The sequence below is a fragment of the Malania oleifera genome, chromosome 1 (genome assembly GCF_029873635.1).
Source record: "Malania oleifera isolate guangnan ecotype guangnan chromosome 1, ASM2987363v1, whole genome shotgun sequence".
In the NCBI taxonomy this organism is placed as follows: Eukaryota; Viridiplantae; Streptophyta; class Magnoliopsida; order Santalales; family Ximeniaceae; genus Malania; species Malania oleifera.
The window spans coordinates 125,357,524-125,384,710 of NC_080417.1; the positions used below are offsets into that span (position 1 = coordinate 125,357,524).

A 27,187-nucleotide genomic window follows, 5' to 3' on the forward strand; every position below is an offset into this window, starting at 1 on the left:
GTTTAGGACGGATTGCCATTCAATCCAATCTCAATAACCCAATTTAACTCATGAAACAACTGAGTTAGGATGCAGCTGATGCCCTAAACCACAATACTAGCCAGTGCCTTGGCCAGTAAGGTGGGTTTCTTACGTCTTAGCCTGCATGAGGTCAAAATACATCAAGAAGCAACAGCAGCAAAAGAAGTATTGAAACAATCTAGAGAACCAATGTCATGCTTTCCGATTTTAACCAATTTTTATTTAAATTCCAGATTATTCATATGAAGTGAAGGTAAGGTACAGTGGAGGGTTTGGGGCAAGTATAAATTGTTGTTGATGAAGCAAATGCCAGGTATAGTGTAAAACAAAATGACATTGAATTCATATCTTGCAGCCGCCCCCTCCCCAAAAGAAGATGAAACAGAGATCAAAAAATTTAGCTTTTCAGTCTTCCTCAGTGCCTGAACCCTCGGAGCTTGAACTGCTGCCCTTACCATGGGTAACCCCATTGGCCAACTTGCCATCCTTGGTGCCCTTTTCATCATTATCATCTTCGCTGTATTCACTTTCATAATCATCATATTCATCGTCAATTTCCTCCTCTTCCTGCTCAATCCCGTCTTCGACAGCAGGTCCCTCTTCCACCATTTGACCTATCCTTGACCCTGCTCGGCTTCTTTTCAAAACCTTCACCTTCAAGCCTGTCTTCTTGTCACAACCAATCCAAGAGTCGCACAAGCAATATGAAGTCAGATTGTAATTTCCTTCAGCAGGGGCTTGGAACTTTCCCATCACCAACCTCGATCCATTCTTCACCTTCTCAACTGCTTCTTTAACAGCAGCACTAATCTCCTTCAAGCTAGCGCCTGATCCCTCCTTTGACTCTTCAATTGCTTTAGATGCTGCTGTTATAGCAGCAGCCTCATCCACAAAGTTAACCTTCTGGGACAGCCATACATCATTTGAGACAGAATCTGCTAGCAGCAGCCAGAAGTTCTCTTCCTTATGAAAAGGATAATAGGGAGCATGAGGCAGAGCACCAATTAACCCGTTCCGACGCTTAAGGGTCACCCACGCATGCATTGTAACAATATCATCCTCTTGTATTCCCTCTTCACCTTCTGTCCCACACGTGATATCAACTGTTATGGAAGGCATCATTTCAAGAACCATCTCCACATCATGGGTTTCATCTGCTGAGAACCCAGCAACATGAGTAAGCAGCTCAGCACGCTCTTCTGCAGTCATGTCACAAAGCTCTTGTAATGTACGCACTTTCTGCAAATAAAGCAAAGAAATTTAAAAAAAAAAAAATTAGTAACAATAAAGAAACGACAATTAAAGGTGAACATGACTGACAACTGGTTATCAGAACTCCAAAATGCTATGGTGAGCATTCCTAACCCATCTCAAATAGAAATAGAATCAACCCCAATAAGAAACATACTGTAAGAAGATTTATTTTATTAGGGTTTTATGCTATATAAGGTAATTTAACTGATGCAATCAAGTTCAGCTTAAGTTATATTGAAACAAAATTCTTGAAAAAAATACTCAGGATGGGAGAGAGGTACATTGAACGTGCGACTACAGGCCAACAGTTGCTTAGTGTCACGGTCCGCCTTTTTCACACCGTTGTGAAGGGCCGTGCGGCGCTAGCTAAAGCACTCTTGCTTAACTAGCCAGCCTTTTGTTTACCAACATTCATCCACGGAACACTTTCATTAACATTCAATCAGATAGCAGCGGAAATTATAATCAATTCATGAAAGCCGTGGCAACCAAGCAGTAAATATTGAAGCAAACGTAATTCATTAACAAATCCTCCGTTGACATGTTGTACTTAGCGAGGGAGGCAAGTAGGCTAAGCACGTTGACAATTGCTAGTGAGTTTTACAATGATTGATGAACACTCACCCTCCCCTAAAGAGCTTTCTGGGCCATTCTCACTCTGGCACTAGGAAACATCAATGTGACCGAGGAGTCATACTGCCTTATTTGGCTTACAATGAAAGAAATACTAGAAAATAACCTTACACTAGTATTTACATGATGGAAACCCATCCCAAACACACGAGATAAGCGGTCATAGGCAAGCATAATGCCCTGAACAAGCTTAGCCCGTGACATTCTCCCCCACTTATGCGGTCGACGTCCTCGTAGACTTTTGGCGGTAGGTACACTTCAAATTTGTCCACGAATAGTTGAATATCTTCCGCAGAAATCCAGCTGATTTCTTTGTCATTAAGGCATTTCCACTCCACTAGGAACTTCTGCCGCTTCTTCCTTGAGGATATGAACATTCTGTCTGCAAGGATCTCTTCAACATCATGTCTGTCAGGTGGCACTGTCTTCAACTCTACGCTGTTTGACTGACTCCTGCTCAGGTTGTTGGTGTTGGCGTTGAATGGCTTGAGGCAATCGACATGAAATTGCGGTCTTCTCTCCTGTTCTGCCCATTTCTTCATCTGCTTAGAAGCTTTCTCCAGATAGGCTTGGGCAAAGTTTGCATTCTGTCTCCCTTCACTGGTGAAGATGTACGCCTTAGGACTCTTTCGTCTGTACGGCTCACCCACTGTGTGAGGTAACAGCGGCAGCTGGTCTATAACAAGCACAAAAGGGCTCTTGTTGGTCGTGGAGTGCCTTTGGGCGTTGTCACAGAATGGAGCCACATCAAGTAGTTGCACGTCATTCTTCTGGTTGTCGTTGACAAAATGGCACAAGTACTCATCTAGCAGCTCTCTGAATCTCTTCATCTGTTCGTCTGTCTGTCGATGATAACCCGAAGAGATGTCAAGGTGTGACCTGAATATCCTGAAAAATTCTGTTAAGAAGTTGTCAGTGAACATTAAATCTTGGTCACAAATAATAACTTGGGGAAAACCCCAATGTTTCACAACAGTCACAAGGAACAATTGTGTCGTCCCCTCTGCCGAACAGTACTTTGGTGCGGCCATGAAAGTACCATACTTCTTCCGCTCCCCCTTGTCTTGTTGGCAAGTGAGACAAGTTTTGGTATAATCAACCACATCATCCCGCGTGTGCGGCCAATAATACCTTCCCAGTAGTCCTGTCATTGGAGTCATTCTCCACGAATACCCCTTAACGAACTTCCTGCAGTAACCAGTAAGGCCAAGAAAGGAACGCAACTCCTTCACTGTCGTGGGGATCTTCCGTTCTTGAACCATCCTTACCTTCTCCATACCCCTCCGGATACGACCTTGTTCAACGACTTGACCAAGGAATTTGTTGCTCCACCGAGCGAAAGAGAAATTCTCCTTCTTCAAATTCAGACTGTTTCCCTTCAGCCTGTCGAACACCTTCCGTAGATGCTCTTCAGGTTTCCTCTGAAACGACACCGATGCTCCCAACGGTGTTTTGGAAGGGCGAACACATCCCGCTTCCACTTCATCAAGCTGTTTCCCCAACTCTACTATCTCTCGAGGCGCAATCCAACATGGCCTTTTAGCAGGTGGTTTCACTCTTGATAACAACTTGATCTCTTGCTCCACAGTCCGTCGTGAAGGCAAATTTTGAGGCAGCTTATCCGGCAACACCTCCTTATCCTCATCCAATACCGCTTGGATGGTCGTAGGCTCCAGCTCTTGGCCTACTTCTTTGTCTACCACCACCGTGGCTAGACGTGTCTGCTCACCCTGACCCAATCCTTCATTGAGTTGTATGGCTGAAAGGGACATCCCTTCGTCTCCTTTCGTTGCAACGACTTGCACCATGCACGAGTGATCTCCCATCAGACACAGGGAACCAGCCGAAGGCATCAGCACTGCCCTCGTCCCCATTAGGAACTCCATTCCTAGAATCACTGGATAGTCATCCAATGGCACCGCTGTGAAATTCGCATGACCTTCCCACTGTCCAAGCTTCACAGTAACTTGCTTGGCTACTCCCAGAGTAGGCTGGGCTACAGAATTAACTGCTTTCATGCGTCCTGTATCCTTCTCTAAGGATAAGTTGAGTCTTCCTGCTTCCAACTGCGAAACAAAATTATGAGTAGCTCCCGTATCCACCATAGCGCGAGTACTCTTCCCATTTATCCTCAAGTCCACAAACATTAACCCTTTTACTCGTGTAACTTTCGGTGTTTTTGCCTGCTTTTCCAATGCGTTCACTAACCGCACTGAACCCACCCTCGGGGCTTCATCCTCTTCCCCATCGTCTTCCACTGCCTGTTCTACAATGGAAGCCTGTAAGGCATTAAGTGATGCTTTGTGAGGGCACTCAAAAACTCTATGAGGACCTCGACACAAGAAACACTCAATTTTACTCTTCCCCTTTCCATTGGGTGTGTTGAACCCTCGAGACGACGAAGCTTCCTGTGAGGTTGATGAATTGGGGTCGGCTCCCCCACTCTTGGGTTTGCCATTCTTGAAAGACTTTCCACCGTTTCCCTCTCCGCCAAACCGTTTGGACGAAGTGGTCTCATCACCAGCGTAGTCTGTCAAGCGTTCTGCAGCCGCTTGTGCAGTTGACAAGTCTTGAACCCTTTGTCTATGAAGTTCAGTTCTTGCCCACGGTTTCATCCCCTCTAGAAAATAGAACAACTTGTCCTTCTCCGACATATCCCGAATATCCAACATTAAAGCAGAAAATTGTTTCACATAGTCACTGATTGACCCCGTATGCTTGAGATCTCTCAGTTTTCTCCTTGCATTATACTCAACGTTCTCAGGAAAGAATTGGGCCTTGAGCTCTCTCCTCAAGTCTGCCCAACTATCAATCACACAGTTTCCATTTTCAATTTCTCTGTACTTGGTACGCCACCACAGTTTGGCATCACCAACCAAGTACATTGTTGCAGTATCCACCTTTGCCTGTTCTGAGGCCATCCTCACAACACGAAAGTACTGCTCCACATCAAACAAGAAGTTCTCTAACTCCTTGGCATCTCGGGCACCCCCATACGTCCTGGGTTCTGGCACCTTGGTCTTGCTAACTCCCGGAGTGTTGGAGTTCCCCATAGCAAGAACCATCACATTTACCTTTGCATCCAGATCTGCCATCCGGGCTTGCAAAGTTTCCACAGTGTGGCGAAAGTCCTCTGACATGTCGCCTATCAAACCTGCTTGATGTTTTTGTGATCCCCTCACTTCATCAACAAGTTCTCTCATCTGGGCCACCTCCGCGGCCATAGTGTTGGTTGACTCTTCAACCTGTGCTTCCAGCACGCTGATCCTCTCAGCATTGTTTGGTGCCATGGTCACTTACCAAAGCTTTCCAAACCCAACAACGAAGGCAATCGAATTCACGTAGCAACTCAACCTTGGGCTCTCACCAAGTGTCACCGACTTGGGCTCTGATACCAAATGTCACGGTCCGCCTTTTTCACACCGTTGTGAAGGGCCGTGCGGCGCTAGCTAAAGCACTCTTGCTTAACTAGCCAGCCTTTTGTTTACCAACATTCATCCACGGAACACTTTCATTAACATTCAATCAGATAGCAGCGGAAATTATAATCAATTCATGAAAGCCGTGGCAACCAAGCAGTAAATATTGAAGCAAACGTAATTCATTAACAAATCCTCCGTTGACATGTTGTACTTAGCGAGGGAGGCAAGTAGGCTAAGCACGTTGACAATTGCTAGTGAGTTTTACAATGATTGATGAACACTCACCCTCCCCTAAAGAGCTTTCTGGGCCATTCTCACTCTGGCACTAGGAAACATCAATGTGACCGAGGAGTCATACTGCCTTATTTGGCTTACAATGAAAGAAATACTAGAAAATAACCCTACACTAGTATTTACATGATGGAAACCCATCCCAAACACACGAGATAAGCGGTCATAGGCAAGCATAATGCCCTGAACAAGCTTAGCCCGTGACACTTAGCATAGTCACATCTAATAAGCAAAGTACTCACACCTCATGTTTCGAAAAGCTTAATATCACTTCAACTTCCAAATAGAATCCCTTTAAATTATATTTAGATTAATTCCACAAAATCTGAAATGGATGCAGCACCCAAATCAATAACATTTTTTTTAGGGCAAAAGACACTCACCTCTCTTGAGGTTTTAAAAAAAAAACAGAGACCTCCCTTGAGGTTTTAAAAATGCCATAGACTCTCCTAAGGTTTCAGAAATGCCACAAACCTCTCCTAAGGTTTGCTGAAAAGACGCAGACCTTCCTACAAAAAACTTGCCTTTTTGTAAAATACAAGAAGAGGTTTCTTTTTGGCAAATCTCAGGGGAGGTTTCTGGAATTTTTCAAACCTCAGGGGAGGTTCTTGGAATTTTTGAAACCTCATGGAAAGTAATTGTCTTTTTGCCAAATCTCAGGGAAGGTCAGTATCTTTTGCCCTTTTTTTGAATAACAAATCCATGACTTCTGTTACAAACACCATCTCGGGCCAGATCTGATTTTAAAATTTTTGCCTAATCAAAAGAACTGAAGTACTAGGCCCTCCTTTGAAGACAGCCTCGTCACAAACAAAAAAGCATAGACCAATTCAAAGCTCAGAAAATATAAGATGATACTTTATTTTCGCAGGCATAATTGCTGTGCAACATACTAACCAATCACTGGAGAGATAAATTCCAAATGAAATCTTTACTGCAAACTAAAATCCAGAATATCATTGCAGACGAACTAAATGCCTTAAAACGTACAAAAAAATAAAATATAGACAACAGCAAGATTAATCACCTTTCGTGAAATCTTTTTTACCACAGATTCACTGAAATGTGGCAGCTGCAAAAAGGGTGCAATTCCTTCACTAGAACCTCCAGTTGGTTTCTTTGCACTAAGCGGCACTGCCTGCATTGTAATATTGTTCAAAACAGACGGCACTTTTAGTAAGGAATAAAAGCAGAAATATGACTTGGGCTCATTGAATAAGGCAAAGAAAAACTCCTGGAATATTTGATGCCAAATATTAGGAAATAAGACCTAGATTTTCAGCAAAGCTTGAGAAAAGGGAGAAAAAGAGAGGCTGATGTCTAGCCCCAAGTACAACTCAAGAAAGGAAAAGATAAATAAATAAAAGTTGTTTTAGAGCTGAAGATGCATTAAAAAAACCAGGTTATCAATTAGCAAGACACAACAATAATGAATGGTTAAAAATCACAAGTCTTAAAACTATAAACAAGCAAGCACTTGAAAACCACATGCAGCCAAAAGATTCTAAAACTTTCAATAGCATTTCAACACAATATAACCCATAAAATGAGCTATTATCAAATTATAACTGAAAAGACAGGAGAGTAATATAATGTTATTTTCGGATATAATTAAAAAACACACATCTAGGAGCAATTACATCTTCATGTACCACCAAGGCACCACTTAAATTAAAACAAAGTACACATAAAGAGGCATCAATATTTAATTTGTAATTGGTATTGGTTTTTATAGGCTGAAATGGCATGACAACAATGCTATGCCATGACTAGCAAAGAAAAACACACTTATACTAAAATATTAAAACTGGCCCTCAAAAAGATTTCTAATTAATGTGTTAATGGGGAAAAAAAAGAAAGGAAAAACACCTGAATGATGCTTTGAGAAAGCTCAACTACCCCAACTGCAGGCCTCAGCCATCCATGCCCTTTAGGAGTGCGTGGTATTAGTGCCATCTGTAGCCACAGTACATACAACTTATTACAACTTCCAAAGTATGAAAAGATACTATGGTAACAAGCAGCCAAGCACACGAGAGTACAAGTTATGTTTTTAGAAGTGAAACAAAAGGAAAACACCACATCAATCACCCAATTAGAAACTACACATCCAACACTGTTTGTTTTGAATAAGCCAATAAAATCAATCACAAATTCCTTGATATAATGGCCTAGTGTCACAAGGCTTTCCTCTCTCAACAGATGTGTCAGAACTCCTGATAATTAATAATGGTTTGACTGCAGGCTTTTCTCCTTGTGTTCATTAAAAGAAAAATTCATGTAGATGAAATATCATTCCAAAAGCACAATGAAAGGTTGCTACTATTTTTTCAAATAAATTATAAATATATAAAGCATGACGGCACAGATCAGTGGACTTCTTTCATACTTCTCCAGAAATATCATATTAGATGATTAGCAGCTCAAGAAAAGATCATCATCAGGTCTTTACAAGTGCAACAAGTTGAAAATTCTAAGATGGAATTTTTAAATATTTTTTGAAATGACTCAACAGATGATCCTAAATGCTTAACAGTCAAACTTTGGCCAAAGGACAGTTGCATAGAAGAGCAAGTTATCAGTCATCAAATTACAGAATGCAGAAAAAGAGTACAGGAGAAGAGTAAATCAGAATCACCTTCATTAGCTCTTCAAGAAGACGAGGAGCAAGTTCAAGCACACGTCTGAAATCTCCCTGCAAAGCCGGTGATAGAGCTGCTGATTCACGAGTCAACTGTGCCTGAATCAACAACTCTGTCTGAAAGATGAAAAATGCATGAGGCTTGTGAACCAAAATGTTAAGGTAAGAATCAAAAACTCTGATAGCGCTTGAAATGGCCAAGAATATCACCTTTACTAGGGATGGATGCTGCTTCCAAAATTTCGCTTGTTCTTGCTTAATGTTCTTGAGGTCCAGGTTCAACTCACTCCTAACTAGCATAAACAGTCTCTGAAGTGGTTCCCCATCGCTCCTACGAACTGGTATTTCCATGTATTCAGCAGCCTTTATGAAGACATCCATAACCTTGCTGTATCAGTACAGAACCATTAGCAGAAAAGGAATAGAATAGCAGACCACAACATTGGTTGCATTAGACTTATTTCCAAGGCACTAACATGAGCGTCCCATAGTAAGTGGAAAGAATGAATCAATTATCAAATCTTCTTTCATTGTTCTATAGGCGCAGAAGATAATGGAAAAAAAAAAAAAAAGCTTGGTCAGAAAAGAAATATAAAACTCAGACATGGACAAGTAGAGGCATAAATGACAGCTCACAAGCATGAATCTCAGTAACATAATGCACATTTTCCATGTATTAAGCTATTGCTGCACTGACAGATTAAGCACTTAGATCAAATAGTTCTGCCATGGCAAGACAAATAGCAATACAAACATTAAGGGCACAAGGTCAGAAATTAAGATGTATATGCAAAGATAAATGCTCTTATGGACAGACAACGTGAATGCTTCCAAGCAACTAGCAAGAATTTTAACACATGCAGAGGCATATATGGACATTTACAAACCATGCTTCTCAATAACATAATGCATTGTTTGCCATGTATTAAACTATTGTAGCACGATCTAACAGGTTAAGCTTTTTGGATCAAATGGTTGTCAGACATGGTACAACTGCTCAAATCCTAAGACCAGCCCCATCATTTTAGGGGCTGTTTGGCATCACTGTCAAAATTTATAAAATGAAACTAACAATGAAGATTAAAAACCAAAAATAGAAAATAAAATTTTAAAAAGCCAACTTGTTTGATTGATATTCCCAAATCTAAAACAAATAAAATAAAAAATGTAATTGAAAAAGATATTTTCATGGAAAAACAATGTGTGATGGAGTCGCCACTAACCTTTTGGAGTGCGGTTAGAACACTTGATTGCTACCCCCTTAGGGGTAGAATCCGTTTGCGTCACCAGAGTTGGGTTCGGGAGTACGGTTACACGAGGGGAAGGTATTAGCACTCCCCTACATGCCCGTTCGTACTAGATCAAAAATTATCCCAAAATAAATTTAATCAATCTTTCAAAATTACTTCCTTCGAAAAATCAAAGAAAATGCACAAAATAGATACTATATAGGTATTCCCTTAGAACCGGAGCAATCCAATACTCCGAAGAGTCCATGCCCTTTGTTGCAATCATTGGGATGGAAAATTGAGAAAATAGCATACAAAAATACACTCTTGAAGTTTTGAAATCTGTAGGATTTTCTAAATATGAAAATAGTATTCCAAGAGGTTTTCGAACTCCTTCGGGACGAAAACATACCTCAAAAATATTTTTTGTGATTTTTCTAAGACTTTTCTAGATTTTTGTGATTTTTTCAAGTGCAAAGACATTTTTTTGAAATTTTCTTGGTGATTTTTCAATATTTTTCCCGAAGTAATTAAATAACAAAAAGGGAATTAAGGCAAAATCCACGAAAATTGAAAAAAAATGAGAAATAAAATGGATGGCTAAACTGGTTTCATACTAATTCAGAAGACCCAACCTACTCAGGAAAGAACCAATCCAAGAAGGGTCAACCCGTTTTAAGCCCGGTCAAGGCCAAGTCTACACGCGGAGCCTATGGGGCGCGCAAGTTAGCGCATGTTTTAGTGTGTGCATGGAATGTGTGAAAAATGTGTGAGCATGGGGGAGTTGCATGTATGGTTAGCATTTGGTACGTGCATGGGTGTATAATCGTGCTAGTGTTGCATGCATGGTTACATGCATGGGTGGGTACGTGTGAGTTTTAGTGTGTGTGGGTGATTTGCATGCATGCTTAGGATTTGGCAGGTGCATGGGTGAGTGGCTGTGCATGAGTGTGTGTTGCATGCATGAGTGCATACGTGTGAGTTTTAGTGTGTGTGTGGGTGATTTGCATGCATGCTTAGGATTTGGCACGTGCATGGGTGAGTGGTTGTGTAATTTTTATTTTGTGCATAAAAGTGTGAGTGTAGATGGGTGTGTCAGTGTGTGTGCAGGTGTGTGTATGTTAGTGGTGTGTGTTTTGTTGTGTGTAGCAGTGTGTATGAAACAATGTGTGTTTTAGTGTGTGAAATAGGGTGTGTAATAGTGTGCGTGAGTGAAGGGTGTCTTTTAGTGGGTGAAACGGTGTGTGTAGGTGAGTGTGTCAGTGTGTGCGCAGGTTATTGCATGAAGCAGTGTGTTTTAGCGTGTGTAACAGTGTGTGTGCGTGGAACAGTGTGTTTTAGTGAATGTAGCAGTGTGTGCGCGTGGAACAGTGTGTGTGCGTGAATGTTCAGAGAGGACAGGGGACTCAAAGTGCGGTTGCGCAGGCCGTGGGTAGGTTGCTGGTGATGAGGTGGTTGCAGCAGCTGGGACAGTCCGCGAAGAAGAGAGCTCGATGGTGAATCTTCAACACGCCGGAGGGAGAGCAGAGAAGCCGGAGACGATGGCCACCGCAAGACGAGCTACCGGGGTGATGGTTCGACCTTGGTGACGTGGCTGTGAGGTGAGTCCAGGTGAATGCTGCCGCTGCTGTCGCCAGAGCTGCAACCCGAGAAGGAAGGAGGTGCAGCTGGGATCGTGAAGGTTGACGGTACAGCTGCGGCGTCTGAGATGGATGGCCGGATCTGCTGCGGGAATGGTGATTACAGGGGATTCACGGCCGACTGTGCAGGTGTTCAGAGAGTGGTGGCTTGGGTATGGAAGGTGGTGGGAGAGTTGCTGAGAGAGTGAATGGGGGAGAGGATTCCAGTGATGGTATAGATGTAGCAACAAAAAAAAAAAAAATGCAGGAACTAGGGGATTTGGAAGGGCAGCCAGCTGGGGTGGTTTCAGGTGGTGCGTGAGGGCGACTCCCTTATCAGATAAAGGTGATATTGCACGGTAATGGGTTTCGGGGGTGTCTGATTGTGGTGGTAAGGGAGGTGTTGTGGTTTGGTTGGTGGAAGATGGGAGAGGGTGGTGGCTAGTGCTCTCTCTCTCTCTCTCTCTCTCTCTCTCTCTCTCTCTCTCTCTCTCTCTCTCTCTCTAAACATAGAGTGTATATGTCCCTGATGGTTTCAGAAAGTTTGATTCAATGGAGTTGGTAAAATTGTTCACTGAGCGCAGAATATGAGAAAGTGTTCGATGAAGAGAGAGAACTTCTAGAGAGAGGAAGGATAAGACGGAGAGGAGGCAAGAACAGAGGATGATTGTGAATGTGGTTGTGTGTGCTTGGGGTAGCCCTTTTCGGTTACATAAGCTTACATACTAAATAGGCAATCAACTGTTCTTAATGAATTAAAGCCTGCATGTACCGGTACACAGATAATAGACAGATAACTCATTAATTTTTCTGTCTCACCTATGTTGTATTGTCCGGATCAGCGACTGTGGAGATGAGGATCCATGAGCTTACGCCACATTCCTCGCACCTTCCACACGGCGGCGCCACCCAAGCGAGCCACAGACCGTCGGCGAGGTCCAACAACAAAATCTACTCATGAAACAACCACCGAACCAGTACCAGGACGGAAGTGATCTGATCGCACTTCAACGCCAACGAGGACAACAGCTCAACGATTCTGATTGACGAAATGGCAAAAGCCGTGGAGAATGTGGCTACAGTGATGGGCAAAGGTCTGGTAGAGAGGAGCAAAGTGTGGTAGATGGTTATGGACAGGGAGAAAGAGAGGGGACTCGAAGAGTAACTTTGACAACCTGGGTTGATGGCTGGGGATACTGATGGTTTGATGGTAGTCGGTTCGGGTGGTGGCTGCGATGGGAGAACAAGAGAGGATGAGGGGGAGAGCAAGGAGAGAATGAGGGTGAGGATGATGGAAGAGTGAAAAGATGGTGAGGGCAGTGGATCAAAATGGAGACTGGGAGTGAGCGAGAGACTACGGGGAGAGTGAAAGAGAGTGAGCCACGCTTGATGAGAGGGCTACCAAGGTGTCCACTGAATAGTGCCGAGCAGGTGCATTTATAGGGAGCTCAGGTGGAGAGATTTGGCATACAAAAGCAAGCGGGAAGCCAAAAATATCCCAACAGAAATTATTCTCCCCCCAACAGAAAATATTCTCTCCCCCTGCTGCGTGAACAATGCGCACCCGTGAGCAATTTTTCTCTTTTTGCATGTACCCCCGGGTTGCATTGGGTGACCCATTGTAGGAAGTGTACAATTTTTTTCAAAAATAACAACATACATTCCTATCATATATGCCCTATTAATTTATTTTATTATTATTGTTATTTTTTTTTGTTTTTTACTTTTTGTTTGTCCAATATTATTCCCCCCAAAATAAAAATTTAAACTTAATCCCCGGACATTGAAGGACTCGAATTTGACTACTTAAAAAAATACGGGATTCAATTAAAATTCAACGGGACTTAAAAAATCAAAAAATGTCGGGACTCAACTTAAGACACCAGGATTCAACGAAAAATACCAGGACTCGAATAAAAATACCAGGACTCAATTAAAAATACCAGGACTTGAATAAAAATCGCGGGACTCAATTAAAAATACCAGGACTCAAATAAAAATACCGGGACTTGAATAAAAATCCCAGGACTCAAATAATAATGCCGGGACTTGATTAAAGACACCGGGACTCAATTTAAAATACCGGGATTCAAATAAAAATGCCGGAACTCAATTTAAAACATCGGGCTTTTCAAAAAGGGTCCTCCAATTTTCGGGATTCGAAGTCAACTTTTATTACACCGAGTCTCCTCAGGATGGTCTGGCTAAAATTGGGGTGTCGACAAGGCCAAATTCAGAGGACATAGATGTGTTTGAAAGCCCTTCCTCAAGTTAAAAGTTAAAACCCTCTTAGACTCCAGCAATAATGTTAGGAATGTGGACCTGATCACTTAAGTGGCCCAACTGAGAATTAACTAGGCCTCCCTTCCGTAGCCTGGCCCAGGTTCGAAATTCGAACCTACTTCAAATTGATCTTGGGCTTGTTCATAAGATTGGCCAGTCCAATAAATAAGAAAGCTCCCCATCCTTTCCACTATCTAGCCCAAATCCAAAACAATCATTAGCCATCCAGGCTCATACCACCCAGTCTTCATCGCCCCAACTTCCCTGAAAGAAACCACATCTGCCTATGATGCCCTGGCATCCCTACCGAAACCCTAGCTGTCTCAACTAAGAAAGACAAAAGGACAATATTGATTCCAAAGGACAAATGCCCAAAATCCTCCACTTGCATCTTCCCACGACAAGCACAATACTACTTCTCTGCAACGACAACACTATTCCACAAACCATATTGTCAACAACTTCCTTCACCTACATCTTCTTCCTTGACTATTGACACAACCTGGCACCATGAACCATTACGACCCTTCTCCCATCACCTTCACCACCAACGCCAAGAAGAAGAACCCCAACCAACACATAAAACTCTTCCAAAATGACGTCACCTGTAGAACCACCACGAACAAACACCAGAAACCTCTTTCCTTTCCACCCAAGCCCCAACTCCAAAAACCTTCCCACCTTCATTGTATGAATTGCCAACCAATATCTCATACTTCCAACACGAAAGCTTCAAAAACCTCTGCCCAATCTTTCAAAAAACAATAAACCCACCAAAGAACCACATAGGAGCAAGTTAGCAACTAAAGATAATCTCAGCCACCTATTACGGGCCTCATTGTGTTCAAGAATTATAAGAGCGAAAACCTCACCCATTTTTATCTAATCTCAAATCCAAGGAATTCCCTTCAATAAGGATTGAAAGTGATTCATCTCCTACCAAAACCATGGCATTCTGCAAGAGAGAGACAAGAAGAATATTTAAGGTTTCATGCGTGTACGCCAGAGAGAGAGAGGGCGTGTTTTACACCTTACTCTTGGGGCATTTGGTTCAAGTTATCCTAGAGGACTACTAGGAATGTGGTATCTGAGACGATGGAAATCCACAATTAGGACAACAACAACAACTAAGCCTTGAGGCTAACTACATGGGATTAGTGAATCCTCTTTTGCCATTTTGCACAATGTCATGCAGCATCCTCCAACAATGAAAGACCGTTAAATCTTACTTACTTGGTACAAGTTATTCCTCCTCCCCATCCCCCTCCCCCTCCTACTACCATTAACATTAAATAGCTCATTCCTCAATCGCTCATTATTTAGCCTATCTCACAAGTATTTAGCCTATCTCACAAGTGCCCAAACCATCTTAACCACCTTCCCTTTATCTTCTATACATGGTAAGCCTAACTTACTATGAATGTGTTCATTACTTATACCACTCATCCACCTTCACATTCTCATTTTGGTAACTCTTACTTTTTTGGTATTTTCTTAGTTGTCCAACACTGGGATTCACATAGCATGGTTGAGATAAAAGGTATTCTACAATCAGACATACATAAACCACTTATCCATATTACCTAACCTACTTTAAATCTTAGTATTACACATCTTTCCCTTTTTTTTCTTCTGTTTTTTCCTTTTCTCACTCTAATGATCTCTTATCCTCTCCAAGGTCGTAATTTTTCTCTTTTCTTTCATAATATATTTCTTTTGCTACGAAAAATAATAATAACTTCTTGATCATCATTAATCTTTTTTTTATTAAAAAAAAAATCATTAACAGGGAAAGAATTTACAAGCAGGGAGAATAAGATATCTCTCGAAGAAAATCTGGTACAAACCAGGGAAAAAAAACACTCAACAAAAATGAAGCCAACTTCCTTCAATCCCTATTTAAATATTGAAAACTAGCTTCCCTAAAAATTCCAAACCCAACACACCATAAAGAAGCCACATACTGAATATTTTCCCACACCAATGATCAATTTAACTTCTTCCTAGAAAAAAATCCACACATTACATTCCAGCCATAAACCCCACAAAACTGCAAACTTGCCACACTTCAAAAGCCAATGAATGAGATAACTCACAGGTTTCCCACTGAATAAGCGCAAACCCAACTCTGTTCCATAATACCAGGCAGTTTGTTCCATATCCTCAATGCAAAATCACAATGCAAGGGATGCTGTTTCGGAATTCCTATAACAGAGCACAGAAACATCTAGAGAGAGAGCCTTCAAAGGTCCCCTAATCTGCAGCAAGCTATTGGTACTAACTTTGTTAAGCACAACCAAGTAAAAGCTTTTATTTTGGGGGGAACTTTAACCTTCCAAATAATAGGATACACAGGAAAAGGAGAGTTGGAATAGATCAAGAATTCATACAATGATTTACAAGTAAACACTCCTAATTGATCCAGAGAGCAAGAACAAACATCCCTACCCAAATAAAGGTTATAATTATTCAATACAGACAGCAATGAAGACAATTCCACCATCTCCCTATTGTTTTGAGATTTCTAGAGATGGAGATTCAAAGAGACAAAAGAGCAACTCCAATTGTCAAAAAAATAAAAAGAAAAAACTCTATTCGACTTAGAGCACAATCTAAAAAAACAAGGAAAAGAAGTGGAAAAATAAACATTCCCAAGCCATTTGTCTTTCCAAAAACGAATCTGAAACCCCTCCCCACCTCAAATTTAGTGTGAGGGGTGAAAAGATAGACCATCATTAAACTTTTCTCTACTATCCCCACTAAAATGACTAAAATTGCATTTTATGTATTCTTTATAATCCCTATTTATTCTAAAACCTCTAGATTCTAAAGCTTCTCTCCATAATCAACCTCTAATTTCACGAATCAAGACCCACCTACATTTTTGGATTTATTTCATCTATTCCATGATTGGAATGGGGGATACACGTTACACCACGATTTTGAATCAAAAGAAAGATTTCAAGAAATGGCAAATCTATTCATTCTATCAATAACCGAGCCAAAAAACAGCCTACATCATGAAATCTCATCTTTGTATTTCTAGAAGGTTTAACCATCAACCCATTACTAATGCAAAAAAGATAGGACTCAAAGTAAACTATTGAGGTAATATTGTGATTGGAAATGCCCTCAATTCTACACCTATATTTCTAAAGCTAGTCATTACTTTATCAACATTTCCTCTATGACATCTATATACCCAACTAAATACTCTCTTTATTTCTAGAACCCATAACATTTTCATAGAACTTTCATAGGTAGCCCAACATAGGCCTTCTATAGGACAATAAAAAAAAATGTGCAAGTCCCTCTTCTTTTCTCTAAATTGTTCCATTACACTTGTTAATAGATATATAGCTTTTGTGGTTGATCTCTCAGGCATACCAAATTGATTTTCTAAAACCATCATTTCCAACCTAGATCTTTGTTCAATCACCTTCCCCAAAGTTTCATTGTATTACTCATAACTCATAAGTTTAGTTCCATGATAGTTACTAATATTTTAAAGACTATCTTTATTTTTATATATAGGTACTAAATTGCTTTTCCTCCATTCATTTAGCATTTTCTTAGTTCAGATAATTGTGTGAAATAAATTAGTCAACCACATTATTTCATTATCACCTATCAACTTCGATTAGGATATCATTCAAGCATGTAGCTTTTATTTATCATCTTTTTAATGCATATTTAACTTCATTAACTCTATTTAAGTTCATTCAAACAAGCTACTTGATATATAGCTTTTGTAGTTCATCTCTCAAGCATAAAACCAAATTGATTTTCTAAAACCATCGTTTCTAGCCTAGATCTTTGTTCAATCACCCTTCCCAAAAGTTTCATTGTATTACTCATAACTCATAAGTTTAGTTCCATGATACTAATATTTTGAAGATTACCTTTATTTTTGTATATAAGTACTAAATTGCTTTTTTAATGCATAGTTAACTTCATTAACTCTATTTTTTGCAAATAAACCTCAATTTTTTAGTCACATTTGACAATTATAAGTTCAAGCCTTCTACTTAGTTTTCATTAAATATCTTATTAAAAAAAGTTTGATAAGAAATTTTTTTTCATCAAAGATGTGACAAAAATACAAACTATGGAGACAAGACATCCTCCAACAATCAACTAAAAGCAAATTGCAAAAGTGCAACTCTCCAGTATACAATCCTTTTGAAGGTCAGAAAATGAAATCCTACAAAAAAATACCCGAATAATGTCCCCTAAAAGATGCAAGGAGAACTCTATCCCATAAAAAGAGTAAAGATATTGCCTTGGCACTAAAAACCCAAGCATTTTTTTAAGCCACAGAATCCAAAGAATAACATGTACTAGACAACTCCATAAAGTTCTCCCCTTTTTTACTTTTCCCAAACCACAACAACAACAAATCATTCATACTTTGTGAATTTATTAAAATAAGTTTACCATATTTTTATATCTTCCTCTTTAGCTAAAACACTGCCATCCTCATTTTTCACACATTTGATATTCACCTAAGCCTCTACTCTTTCTTCCTCTAGCTCTAACAAGTTTAAATATGTTCTCCCTCATTTTAAGCATCTAGTATAGTATATAAATTTTTATATGCTTCGTCTCTATGTTTAGCATCAGCAACAGCCTTTTTGCATCTTTTTTCCCTCTATATACTTTTAAAAGAATTCCATATTTCTACATTTTTGCGATGTCTTAAACCACCTTTTTTTTTTTTTTTGCCCAACAACTTTTTGGACCTCTTAATGCTCTCTTTACAAGTCATGCATCTTCATCTATGTTATCATTTATATTCTTCCTCTTCCATTTGTTAATGTAGATATCTAACAACAATACTCTATGTTGTGTATTTTGAGTAGTTGAACTTTCATCAGCACTAACTTTACAATCCTTACATGATAGACAATTTACTCTCCCAGTTTAAAGAAGAATCTATTTGAATTTTATTTTGTTCACTCTTGAATGTTATTAAATGTTCTTCTCTCTTCTCCTTTTTCCTTTAATAGAAAGAAGCAAAAATTTATTGCTTACACCCCCAATGATGCCAAATACTGTTTTCTATCTCTAAGCATAGAGGAAGACATATTTTCTCCATGAAAATACAAGCATTCCCCTCCAACCAAAGACCCCACAAGACAGCGGAAAATCCACACCTCCACAAGGCTAATCGATCTCTACTCCTTCCAAAATATCTAAAAGAGATCTTTCAAAAACCCTCTATCGACTGTGGATGCTCTCCTCTCTTATTAAAGCATTCCTACATTGTTATAAGATCATATACACAGTAAAGTCTAAGATCATATCACTGGATTCTGTTTATTTTCATATCCATGTCCCCCATGCATCCTTTCCCAAGTTTTGTTGTAGTTTCCAATGTGACCATTCAAATCCACTCCTATGAATATTTTCTCACTCCCTGATATCCCTTGTATGGTATTATCCATATCTTCCCAAAAGAGTCTTTTAAAGTCTTCCCCTAAGCCTATTTGAAAGCAATAATGACATCTATTATTTCTTGTCCCAATACCATATTGATTGCTATGATTCTATCCCTGCTATTTTAATGTCTAAAACACCATCTTTTTGGGTCTGTCCACAATGATGCCTGCCTCATTCTTTCTTATGTTCTTCTGCAGTGTACCAAAGTTTAAATCCTAATTCTTCAATTTCCCTAGCTTTTTCCCTACCCACTTGTTTCTTGAAGGCAAATTACTTTAAATGTCTTCTAATCATAGAATCAACTACCTAATAGTAAGAGTCCACACATTCCAAGTTAATCGCATAACCCTAGTCTTTTAAACCAACTTCTTTACCCACCCACGTCCAAACTGATGCGGGAGCCCTCACATATTTGACACTATAGCCAAGGCACCAACACAGTGTGCCGTTTTATAGCAACGAATCGTCCATCCCTACTCATTTTTCACCACATCCACATGGTAATATGTCTCTCACAGGGGATGCAACCAACTAATAGTCTGTAAGAATTTATTTTATAAAAATTTGGCAAGGTTTATGTTGGCTATCAACTACCTAATTCAACCCTCCTCCTTTGCCCAGGTTTGAGACCAGCTTCATGTGGAATGTGGATATCTACATGTAGGAACACACGGAAATTATACATGGCAAGATCTTGAATTTAGTAGGATTTCAAGATCTCAAGATCACTCCAAAACACAAGAAAACAAAACCCACTGCCTTAGATTATCTTGAATTCCTATGGGAATTGAAAGTAGAAAGCCATCTTCATGGTTATGTGTAAAAATGGCACTACAAGAATGATAATATTATCATCATTACACATTTGAGAGTATTATAATGATCTTATCAAAATAAGAGCAGAATACATGTGCTATGCCAAACACTGTAACATGGTATTTTCAAGAATCCTGATGAAACAAATATATTGTGGCAAGATATTAAAATAGCCAAGAAAGTCATTCCATGGGAGTATTTACTATAACCCAACGCCCCCTTAATCTATTATATCTAGTGATTTTCAAACACCACATCATTCCATGACAAAGTTATCTTTACAAACGAAAGAAAGCAAGTTTTTCATTTTTCATAGGAGTTGAACAATGATAATATGCAAACATAACAAAGCACTCCAGAAAATGACAAACCTGGGAGCCAGAGAAGGTTTCATGAAGTAGTAATATGTGGACAACGTCTGATGCATCACGTAATTTCCTGTATACTTTGATGACCTTGAGAGATATATAACAGCCATCATCAAGGGCAAAAGAATACAAACTCCTACAATCCCAAGTAGAAGGATTCCACCAGATGCTCCATCAATGTTTAACAGAAACTGAGGAAGCGCTATACCCATTTGAAGCCCCTGCACACCAAAAAAAACAATAACTCACTCAGATTCAAAACAACTTTTTTTCTCCTGATGAACCTTTTTAACTAAAGTGTGCAACTTAGCAAGGAGAGGGGTGGGCTTCCCTCTAAGTAAATAATATTCTACCTGCCGACCATCCGGATGACCATATTTTTCAAAATTCTCACGGGATATTGGATCTGTCAGAGCCTGGTACGCCTTCGATATAAATTCTACAAAATATTTGTGGGCCTCTGCAAGAAAAAAAAAAAAAAGCAAAAAAAATTAATAATTTTGTGCCACTCCAAATGAGAATCAGAATTCTTGTCATGCAGAAGTTATAAATAAACAAACAAAAGATGAGGATATAGAACACCTTCAACCTGGATCTGGATTTTTATCAGGATGGTATTGAATGGAAAGTCTCCTATAAGCTTTCTTTATTTCTGAATCAGAAGCTCCTGCTTCAAGTCCAAGAATACTGAATGGCTCAAACACTTGGACCTGGGAAATTAGGAACAGGTACCAGAATAAGTTCTTTGCAACAAGCAGCCTCAGCATTTACAAAATATAGATACTGGAATGTATAATATGTTTATGAAATGAAAATTTTGATATTTTTAGTGCCTCTGGTATTCAGATCCTAGTAAGACTTTTAGTGTAGAAAGCCAAAACATGTGTCAAACCATTTTTTCAATATCAGAAAACAAACTCAACAAAGTAATTAGGAGCGTCAATGCATAAGAGCACACAAAAAAAATGAATGTCATAAATGTATTAAACATACATATATAAAACAGTTCTAACTCTTCTATTTGCCTTCAGCAACAAAGAGATGCAAAGGAAATGACAAAGGCAAGGAAGTAATTGAAAACTAAAATGTAAAAATTATAAATAAAATTACAGTTACTTTAATCATAATGACACAAGTATCACTGATATTTTAGAACAGCATGCATTTATATATATATATATATAGATTTCTCAATTTGTGAGGATAATGTCCAGATTTCATGATGGCTCCCCATCTCAAGATAGAAGAGATGAGACAGCAAATTACTTAGTATGGCTGCAACTGACATGAAGACAAACTGTGGCAGGAAATAAGAATAATACAAGGAAAAGTTGGCACAAACTGACACAAACATGACGACGACAACAACAACAACAACAACAACCAGCCCTTCACCCTATAATCAAACCGGATAACAGAACGCAAAAGCAATGAAGGCAAAAAATTACCTCACGATCAATATGTTTGATGTAATAAACCAGGCCCGCCATGATGATCCAAAGCAGCACAAGGGTTAGGTTACTACATGTAGAAAGGTTTGATATCTGAAAAGAGAGACCAAAATAGTTAAAATAAAGCATAAGGAAGTCATTCATGACGTTCTAAAAGCCTACAACTCATATTTAGAAAGTATGCGTGTATATGGGAGAGTTTACCCGCTTAAATATGGATTTGCGGTACTTCCCTGAACGAGAGCAAACATGACACTGGCAATGGATGCTCTTTGCTTTTTTGGAGGCTGCACGGCACAACTTGAGTATTGTGTAGGGAACTAAAGGCAGAGCCATTATAGTCAAGATGAAAATAGGAAACAGTGCACTGTTCTCTTCTGACGCAGCCATTTGTTCTTTCTATGGTTCAATATAAGAGAAGTTTCAAATAGCCAGTAGTTTATGCACCTGAAGAAGTGACACAATACAGGATCAACATCCATGCTTCAAACATCCCCAGATGCATATCATGTGCAAAACTATCTAAAAGTATTACTGCAAAGTAAAAAAATATGCCTAAAATCACAAAGAAGAGGAATCATCAGTCATTTTATATTCTGTAAAAATCTGTGCTGACTGAAAGTAAAACCTCAACAAACAAAAGTAGCAGAATTTAAACTTGAACAGACACATGCTTGCACTGGCACATCTTTCGTTTGTTTAAGAATCTTAATGATGGGGAAGCAGAGGAGTTAACTTAGCCGCTCACTTCATTGGATTCAGTTCAGCCGTCTACAAGGTGGAATTGTAGGGTTTCGACATTGGATAGTTCTTTCTTGCAAATCCTTTGATGCTCATTTTGATCATTTTCTACACCTTATCCTCTAGCAAAGTACAAAGTGCCATCAGTTGCTAGAGTTTTTGTTAGGTTAGTGGTCCTTAAGAGACTTAGCACCAACAATCTATTGCACGTAAGAAGGCCTAATAAAGCTTTATCTCCTGATAGGCCTCATTTTTTCACACTGCTTTGTGGAATAAGTTATTTGGTTTGCTTAAATAAAATTGGGTTTGTCCAAATGCTTTCCATGTCTTCCACTTATCTTTTAGGAGACTTCAGTGGGACTGTAGGAGGAAGGAAGCTAGGCTGTTGTTGAGGAGGATGGTTTTTAGCACGATAGGGGTATTTGGTCGGAAAGCAGTGCAAAGGTTTTTAGAGGTCAAATCCCACTGTAGTTGCTTTGGAACAATTTGTTTTTATTGCTTCTTTGTTGACTCATGCTTCCAAAACATTTTAGGAAGTTTGTTCACCCTGACCTTCAGTAGCATAGTTGGTTAGCCTTTTTTAGATGATATTTTGTTGTTCTAGTTTCTAGGTTGTTTTCATTTTTTGTTGTTTAAAAGGACATGCCCCCTTTACTGTATCTTTCCCTCTCTCAATGATTTTTCTTTTATAGATACCGTATTAAAAATAAGATGCCTCCAATATTGGAGAGCATTTTCCAGCATTGAAAATGCATGCTGGCGCATGTACAATAATTTTCAGGCTCTTCATGGTAAATTTATCCCATAAACACAGCGACCATGTATCAAATTTCATAAAGATTACCAGTGAGTGAGCAATTTTTCTCCCAAAATTTTCATGCTGAAGAGGGTGAAAAATAATAGGACAAAAATTTTTTTAACGAATAAACCACGTTGAAGAGGGTTAAAAAGAAGAGCTACAGATGCTGGAGGACGCACTTATCATACGGTCAATACATAAAAGCTCTCACAAGCTGACACTAATAGATACCAAACATCAGAGAAAATTTAAACCCAGCTTTCAGGAAAGTAACCTATAATCAGATGGAAAATTAGCTAAAAGGTTCATTTGCAATAACATGAACATAAATTGACCACATATTCATCAATTACCAATACACAATTGCCGAATATTTCTGGAAAGCATGCAAATTTTGAAAGACACACAAATTCATACTTGTATATATACATCAACCTAAGCACCATTTCCGTTATAAGAGGTAATTCTATTGATGAATTAAAACAAAGGAAGAGTCGGGAGTTTCACTACACGGTTGATCCAGAATCAGCGAAAACTCAGATGAAGGAAAGGCGAGAAGAAGATGAAGACGGGAGACTTGCCTTGAAGAGATCTGGCCGCGACGTTAGACTGGGAAGCACGAAAACCAGTTGAATTGCGCAGGTGAACTACGGCTAAGAGGAGACCCCGCGTTAAGCCTCTTTATTGGTCACGAAAGGAGGACCAAGGACGAGCCCTAGAGCCTCATAAAAAGCCGCGAAGTCCAGGCAGACTGGGAATGCGTGCGGTGTTCATAAGAATGGACGGGCCCGTAATTGAGAGTTTTTTCACATTTTATTATTATTTTATAATAATATATTAAGTAATACTCTTTTCAAAAAAATTATTTCCAGAATGACGCTCACATAATCTCGATACTTGGTCAAACGAGATTTAATCAAATTTCGCTGGACCAAGCAGTGAGATTTGAACAACGAGAGGCATTGCCTAACACCCAAATCTCGCTAGATGGTGTAGCGAGATTTGCATGGACGTGTTTTACTTCTCCCTGGCAATGTGTTTTTCATCCTTTCGTTCTGCTTTTCTTCTTCCTTCAGTGCCAATGCCGAACAAAGTGCTCTCCAGCTTTTCTTTTTCTTCTTTGCATTTTAATTTTCTTTCCTTAATTCTTTCTGGATCAATCAAATCTTTCATATATTCTTTAAAAATTCAATATATAGTTATACACAAACTATATATGTATAGCATTTTTATATTTTTGGGGTGAAACTATGAACAGGGGATGGAGGATCCCATGTTGTCCAGCCATCAATGTGAAGCAGCTGGGTGTTTTGATGAAGATCAACTAGAAATTAAAAATAAAAAATAAACCAGAGTAAGAACACGCCAGCACAAAATTTAGCAATCACACACACAAATACACAATGACACTAGCAGAATATCCACACAAGCTGAAAATGAACAAAAAATAGACTATAAGAACCCGAACCGTAATATATGAATTTACATAATTAAAAGAAGGGTAAAATTGGAATTTGAGCAGGCTTCGTCAACGAAGCCAGATTTCGTCGACGAAGGCCTTGTGCTGCTTGTTGACGAAGTACAGAGGAGCGTCGATGAGAAGAAATCGAGGGGTTTTGGGGAAATCCAGAATCTCAGGCTCGTCGACGAGGTCACCGTCTTGTCGACGAGGTCGCCATTTCGTCGACGAGGATGGCCAAGTCAAAGATGCTATAAAAGATATTTGGGGTTGCTTAGTTGCTAAGTTAGCAACTTTTCTCTCTCTCTCTCTCTCTCTAGAACTCGAAGGGCACTCTCTCTCTCTTTAGGTTTCTTCGTCGTTCATCGTTTGATTTCGATAATCCGACGTTACCATGAGGATCAGGGAAGGATTCTCTACAAAACTTACAAATCGGAAACTCGTTCCGGGCATTTTTAGGTTTTGACGTAAAATCAAGGTAAGGCTCGGTTTTCTTTTCTGATCCAGTAGTTCGGTAAAGAACGGAGTCGTGAGTATTTTCTGTACTCTGTTTCGTAGGTTTTGAGAACTCGGTTCGCTATTTAGGAGTCGTGGAGTTCAGGACTGGTCTTTGGGGGAAAGGTAAGGGGATTCAATTTATATCGGTTATTTTTAAAATCAGACTCGGTAGAACTGTGGTTCGCGGTCCTGTGTGCATTTTGATTACTTATTTGGGGGGATCTGACAGCTAAAATTATGAGTTTTTCATGTTACAGTTTTGGGAAAAAAGAGTTACTGGGTTACATCCCTGGTTTTCTTGGAAAACCATATGTATATGGTGATTTATACTGTGTAATAGGGATGGTCGTGTTTTGACTTTATTTAAACTGTATTTGTTTGGAAAATCATGATTTTTGGATTACCAAATGGGTGTGGTTTGTTTGGTTACATGAGCATGCATAGTTGTGTTTTGTTGAAATGCAATAGGAACTGGGTTCTGAGTTGTTCCAAGTACTGAAAGAGTGTCCGACTCTATATCTGTGGGTGTATGAAATCCCTAGGTCATGTTTGGCAAGAGTATTCGGCTCTATATCCGAGGGCGTGAGCTTTACTAACTGATCACGCAAGGGTGTGGATCCACCAGTTTGCGCCGGTACGATGCCATGGGAGCCTGGGGCTATGCCATGTGCCGATGGCGCCATGTATCGTGGGCCTGCTACGGGCCGACGCCGAATATCGCGAATCTGCTATAGGGCGAGGGGTGTGACGACACCAGGTAGATCATGGGTGTGCGTATGCGTGTGTGTGCGTGTATGCACTGTACTAGAATTGTATTGTGAAAATACTAGAATTGCATTTAACTGTGTATGTTTTGCTATCATGATAACACTCAAATGACACACACCGATATAACCTATATCTGCCTTACTGAGATGTGTCTCACTCCTGCTGTACATACATATTTTATAGGTCATTTGAGTAACCGGAACTAGCGTCCTGGTGCAGGGAGCGCAGTGGCCAGTGTACTGCGGGTAGCACTTGGGTAAGTGTTAGAACTTTTGTTTCGCGGGTTGTCGTTTTGGGGTATGTTTGGCACCCGAATGTACTGTTTTGTATGTATGGAGCCTGGACTCCGTTTTTGTATAGACTTTGGTATGGTACTGTATATGTATAGAAAGACCTTTTCTCCGCTGTGTACCTGGTTGTATGTGGATACGTATAAGGTGCCTAGGAACCCCACGGGGTCAGACCCTCATTCATTGTACTGTATCATTGATATTTGTATGATACAGGGACGTGTTAGATTACTATGTCACCCCGAGGTCCCATTTTCAGGTTCGGGGCGTGACATAAACCTTTTTGTATTAGGTCAAGAAACTAACCTCCATTATCTCAAATCCAATTGAGTTAGGAAGATGAACAGTCAACAAATCAGGCAGTGGTTTAATAAGACCCAAAGATCTGAATCATTTTTTTGAACTTTTTTTTTTCAATTTCTCATAATGATCGATTGGTTTGCTTTCCAGAAACAACAGTAATCTCTCTCTCTCTCTCTCATGGTCTGCAAAATTTCTATGCCAGACCCAAACATATACATTGATGAAATCATTTGTTTTTTTTTTTTTTTGCTCTGTTTTTAGTTGCAGAGTTTAGACATTGTGGTGGGGTGGTGGCAGAGGGATGTTGTTGACGACCTCCAGATCGATCGAAGAGCTCTTCTTCATCTTCTTCCATGTCCGCTCCTCGGATTGGTGCTGGGCAATCCACGATGGGAGAAGTCATGAAGACTACGATGATTACTTGGGTCTCCGATGTTGGTGGCCTGCGTTGCCATCAGTGCTGCCCTGTCGCTTCTGGTTTTAGTGAATTATCGAAGACCATCTTCGCCGGGGGAGTCACCATCGCCGAGGAAGTCACCTTCGACGTTGCGTTCTTCTTCCCCGTGTTACCCTATTTCTGGGAATTGGCCCGACTTTGGCAAATAGCCTGAAGCTTCGTGTCGACGAAGGAATGGTGGTGGGCGTGCTCGACATTGGAATTTGGCCTAAAAACCAAATTAAGCTTCAATGACGCAAGCATGGGGGCTGTCCCCGCCCGCTGGAAGGGAGCATGCGAGATCGGCCGAGCCTTCACTAAACAACACTACAACAGAAAAATTGTGGGTGCTAGGATACGAGTCCGTCAACGGCCCATGACAGAAAAAAACAGTGACTAGGAGGAGAGGAAAAATACGTCGCC

General features: G+C 39.9%; 1 protein-coding gene across 1 annotated transcript; it reads right to left on the reverse strand.

The window, feature by feature from the left end:
- Positions 1-216: 216 nt before the first annotated feature.
- LOC131152219 (dnaJ protein ERDJ2-like) lies at positions 217-23,800 on the reverse strand. Its single transcript, XM_058103955.1, has 11 exons — positions 23,592-23,800; positions 21,675-21,917; positions 21,468-21,563; positions 20,609-20,729; positions 20,373-20,479; positions 20,023-20,240; positions 8,473-8,650; positions 8,260-8,379; positions 7,491-7,577; positions 6,649-6,759; positions 217-1,260 (listed from the first exon to the last, which is right to left on the reverse strand). The coding sequence occupies exons 2-11, from the start codon at positions 21,858-21,860 to the stop codon at positions 427-429; spliced, it is 2,058 nt and encodes a 685-aa protein (XP_057959938.1). The 5' UTR covers positions 21,861-21,917; positions 23,592-23,800; the 3' UTR covers positions 217-426.
- Positions 23,801-27,187: the final 3,387 nt, after the last annotated feature.

Coding starts and splice junctions, on each gene's coding strand:
- LOC131152219 (XM_058103955.1), bottom strand. CDS start 21,860: ATGGCTGCGTCAGAAGAGAACAGTGCACTGTTTCCTATTTTCATCTTG. Junction 20,730..21,467: donor TCAAACATATTGATCGTGAG/GTAATTTTTTGC, acceptor CTAATTTCCCAG/GTCCAAGTGTTTGAGCCATT. Junction 8,651..20,022: donor AAACCTTCTCTGGCTCCCAG/GTTTGTCATTTT, acceptor GTACTGATACAG/CAAGGTTATGGATGTCTTCA.